This window comes from Brachionichthys hirsutus, chromosome 13, assembly GCF_040956055.1.
Source record: "Brachionichthys hirsutus isolate HB-005 chromosome 13, CSIRO-AGI_Bhir_v1, whole genome shotgun sequence".
Lineage (NCBI taxonomy): Eukaryota > Metazoa > Chordata > Actinopteri > Lophiiformes > Brachionichthyidae > Brachionichthys > Brachionichthys hirsutus.
Genome location: NC_090909.1, coordinates 2,109,730 through 2,114,182, shown reverse-complemented (window position 1 = coordinate 2,114,182; position 4,453 = coordinate 2,109,730). Strand labels below are relative to the sequence as shown.

At 48.9% G+C, this 4,453-nt stretch overlaps 1 protein-coding gene across 1 annotated transcript; it reads left to right on the top strand.

Moving 5' to 3' along the window:
* The first annotated feature begins 373 nt into the window (after nucleotides 1-373).
* LOC137903514 (zinc finger protein 516-like) lies at nucleotides 374-3,834 on the top strand. Its single transcript, XM_068747664.1, has 4 exons — nucleotides 374-1,673; nucleotides 1,923-3,170; nucleotides 3,297-3,361; nucleotides 3,784-3,834. Exons 1-4 carry the CDS (start codon nucleotides 374-376, stop codon nucleotides 3,832-3,834), a joined length of 2,664 nt encoding a protein of 887 aa, XP_068603765.1.
* The last annotated feature ends 619 nt before the right edge of the window (nucleotides 3,835-4,453 follow it).

Sequence of the window (4,453 nt, the reverse complement as noted above, 5' to 3'; positions counted from 1 at the left end):
AGCTAGCAAAGCGCTAATGTCCACTTGTGCTTTTAGTTTGAAGCACTAGCAATTAATTTCCTTTTTACTAAAGTTAACTTTAAACTTCACAGATATGCTGGTCTGGAGTGGGATGAGAAATGGACCAGTCCGGCTCAAAAGAATGACAGAACGACATAATATTTTGTTTGTGAATTCAGAGTGAAATGAAGACAATGCTCAGCTTTGTTTTCTATTTTCAGATATTTATGGCCAAATGCGTTGCAGCATCTTCAGAAGCACCTCTTCGCCCACCAGAATGGAGACTAAAACTGTGATTTAAACTTTGGACGGGTTGAGGATTTTTTTTTTTTTTTTTTACACAGCTGTGCTTTTTGACACACTTGCGAAAGTAATGGAGACAGAAGAGAGAGAGGATGCGTCGCCGAACCCGACAGCCGAAGATAAAGCAGAGACGAACGAAGTTGCGACTTCTGGCCACGCCTGTGGGATTTGCGGGCGAAGCTTTCCACTCCTCAGCTCATTGTCCCAGCATATGAGGAGACACACTCGGGAAAAGCCATACAAATGTCCATACTGTGATCACAGCAGCGCCCAGAAGGGCAGCCTGAAAGCCCACATCCGAAGCCACAAACTGGGCCTGTTTGGCCACAATCTAAGAGACATGGATGGAGATCAAGGTCAGAAAGATATCCCCGAGACTCCTGATCCTGCTGAAATGGTCAGTGTGCCACAGAAGAGTCATGCAGTCAATGGGAAGGTGAAGAAGAAAGGAACAAAGAAAAAAGTGAAGGGTACAGAAGGTGTTGAGGACGGTGACGAAGCTGATGGTGTTACCTGTACCTGCTGCATTTGTGGCCAAGTTTTCCCTCAGGTCCTACTACTCAAGTCCCACATGAAAAAGCATCGCAGCTCCCAGGATTACGGTTGTCGGATTTGCGGACGGCGCTTTCGCCAGGCTTGGTTCCTCCAAAGTCACATGCGCATTCACAAAGCGCAGTTACGGGGTGGCAAAAGCAACGAGCCGCCGACCACCATCAACGGAGTTCCTCAGGACCCCGCATCGCTGATAAACGAAGAGTGCCTCTATGAACGCTGTGCTGGCTGCGGAAACTTCTTCTCAGACTGCAAGACACTGCGAATGCACGAAAAGTTACACAAATTGAACCACGGCCGCAATCAGACACAAAAAACATGGCAAGAAGAGATTGAAATCTCAGATATGGATGCTGCCAAGAGAGATTTCTTGGAAGGCCTGGACCTCAAGTGCGTCGCTTTAGGGGAAACCTCTCAGGCAAAGAGCCTGGGCAGGGGAATTCCAGGGCTCGATCCAGTTTGTAGCTACCAAGCGTGGCAGTTGGCCACTAGGGGGCGATTAGTTGAGGCCACAGAGAAAGGCCTGGGATGGGAGGAGAGGCTCGCAGATGCCGAAGTGACATACGACACGGAGAAGGGCGAGTACGTACCGCTGAAGCAGGAGAAGAAGAGGAAGCCAATAGACTCCGCCAGCTCCAACGGGAAGAAGATAAAGGGCGCACAGACTAAAGGCGGCGACAAGTCGATCTACAAGAAGGACCGCATTCTGTTGAACGGACTCGGTCATGCGTTTTATCAGGTGATGCAGACAAAGACGGCCAAAGATGTTCGCCTCACGGTGGAACAGGTGAACAGCATGAGGAGCAAAGACAAGGAAGGTAAGTCATGCACAATCGGACCGTAGTGTTGCAGTCTGACAGGATATGAATTGTTTTGATGACAAGTTCAGGTCAGTTTTGTCCAGTTTGTGCTGAGGTGTGTTTCTCCGTGGTGAATATTGTATTCTTGTTTTTTTAAATAAATATTCCTGGAAGTGCAGATATGACCGTTTCTAATAAAAACAAGCCGGCTTTGTTGATGACGGACCAAAGTCTCTCTGACGTTGCTTCTTCTGCTCTTGCCTACAGACAAAAAAACACGCTTCTCTGATGACTGTGATTTCCAAGCTGGCGACACCTCTGTATTCGGGTCTGACCCGCTGGTGCAGAACCAGGACGTCCTGGGTTCCCACGGCAACCACAGCACCGTTCTGGCCAATGTTAGCCAAAGTGGCTCCAAAGTCTCCAGATATATGGACTACCTCAGGAGCAGGAGTGTGATGCTCAGTCAGCCATACTGGAACCCGTACACATGCCTGCCAAGCCATGGCTCAACAGAGCCCAACGTTAAATGTACTGATGTCAAAGGACAGGGGCAAAAGTCCAACGATGCCGGAGGACTCCTTAACCTGTCCTCGTGGGCGACAAGTGGAGGCGACGCCACGGGGAATGATCTGGTACAAACGGAGGGCTTGGTGACACACCAGTGTCCGTACTGTGCCCACACTAGCAGCTACCCAGAGGTGCTGTGGATTCATCAGCGGGTGGCACATAGAGTGGATAGCAGCAGCTCCGTGGTACCCAAGTGGGCGCCTTGCATTAACAACCCCAAGAGCTTAAGGTCAAATGTGACCCAATGGAGACGCACAGGACCTCCACCTTTCCTTGAGGGCACGGACTGCCCTGCATTACCTGCACCGAGAAGCCAGCGCACACTGCCTCCAGGATCCACTACCCACATGGGCAGAAAACGCTCGGCTCCCAAAACGAAATCAGGAGTCCCCAAGTCCAAGCATCAGCCAAATGAGTTTCGTTCTGATGGGAAGCAGGCAAGTGAGACGATGGGATTCCTACCTCAGAATAAATTTGGTGATAATAAGCAGGCAAAGGAGGGTGGAAGCAAAAGCTCTAGCAACCAGGCGACGCCATCGAGGAGTATTGTTCCCAGGAAGAGTACGCCTAGATACCGGGTTGCAATTCAACCCAAACCCAGAGCCCACAGATCTGCAGGGGAAGCAAACTTCCCACCGGAGGGATTGGGTTTTATGTTGTCCAGAAAACATGGTGACGCTTCGTCCAACGCGACTGCAGACGGACTCCAGCCCCGTAGGCAGTCGTGGGACTCTTCCTCAAGTCCAGCAGGTCCTGGTCTGTGGGCGACCACGAACATGTGGGATCACAAGTCATATTTCGGACCGCTGCGTTTTTCTCAGGGAAAAAACGAACCGACGGGAGAAAGACCGATGGACGTTAATATTTTAAGTCTCCTGAAAAACTACAGTCCCCACGAGCTTTACCGGCACTGGGGGTTTGTTGATCCCAGAATGGATCCGCAAGGTGAGGAGGCGATGTGTGTTTTCGTTCAGTTGATTAAATACCGGCATGTAATTGGCTTAATAATGATTCAAATCAAAACACATTTCACTTTTACATGTCCCTTTTGTCCTTTTCTTTTTTTTCTAGCACTGTTGCAGTTCAATGGACATTATGGGAAAGAAGCCAGCGCCGCCTCTGAACCTTCTAAACAAGTAATCTTTCTTTAATTGCACAAGGCTTCTGAATGTGTTTCCGAGCTTTCAGACTGTGGATGAGAACTGACATGACTTCATTTTCATTATAGACACCTCCCAAGTTCATTTTGCAGTTCTGCTCGTATATTGTATATTGTATATCGCCTCGTCCGCCCTCGCCGCTGTCAGGAAGCATTACAGTTCTTGAGCACTTAACAAATTGCCAGTCAATCTGTAGGAGATTGCAATTAACATGAAACCGTCAACCCCCTTTATAAAATCAAGCCTTTTGTTTTTGAAAAGATTATCTTTCCTGCCCCCCCCGATGCCGTTCTCCTGTCGGCTCCGTGTCCGTGTGCGACAGTGTACGTCATGCGTTTGCATCCGCGGCTGATTTCAGGTAACATCCCACCGATGTGTCTCACACTTGTCTCCCGCAGGTGAACAGCCGCTCCGGTTCGTCCTCAGGGTCTGTACACAAAGGAACGTAAAACCGTAATCCCGTTCCCGTCGGCTTCCGGCCTGCAGGACGCCTCCAATCAAAGAGCCCCCCCCCCATCCCCGCTGTCCTTCAGGAGAGGCAGCCACGCCTCCTGAGAGGACGGAGGGACTGCGTAAAGCACATCATACGCAGAGCAATAAGGCGGAGTTGTGTAGTACGGTTGTTTAATCTGAAGTGTTGTGCATGATTTTCGAGTGTAGATAAGTTAGGGACCAAAACACACACGTTCTACGGAAACGGACTAGAGTCGCAGGTTAATGTAAAAAGAAACGTTTAGTGAAGGCGGGTCGTGGTCTAAGTGGACATCAAATGTGAACTGAGCTGCATGGACATGCAGGAAACGCATCACTAACACCTTTAAGATGGTACCTGAACACACCACTTGACCTCTATTTGAATGATTTTTTTTTTATGCCACCCACAGGCGTGTCACACGTTCTGTTTTTCTCATTCGGTTTAAGGTCTCTAATGTGATCGCCTCAACATTCAGAACAGAGTTCGTAAATATACGCCCCAGATTAAATATCAATTAAATTTAATTGTTAAAAGGTTGGTTTAATCTGCTTCAAGGGTTTAGCTAAAGCAGCGAACCATCCATAAAATCAGGG

What these genes read in the sequence shown, in the direction of transcription:
- LOC137903514 (XM_068747664.1), top strand. Translation starts at nt 374, where the DNA reads ATGGAGACAGAAGAGAGAGAGGATGCGTCGCCGAACCCGACAGCCGAA. An exon ending in GAGGAGCAAAGACAAGGAAG is followed by an intron (nt 1,674 to 1,922) that starts GTAAGTCATGCA and finishes TCTTGCCTACAG; the next exon opens with ACAAAAAAACACGCTTCTCT. An exon ending in CCTCTGAACCTTCTAAACAA is followed by an intron (nt 3,362 to 3,783) that starts GTAATCTTTCTT and finishes TGTCTCCCGCAG; the next exon opens with GTGAACAGCCGCTCCGGTTC.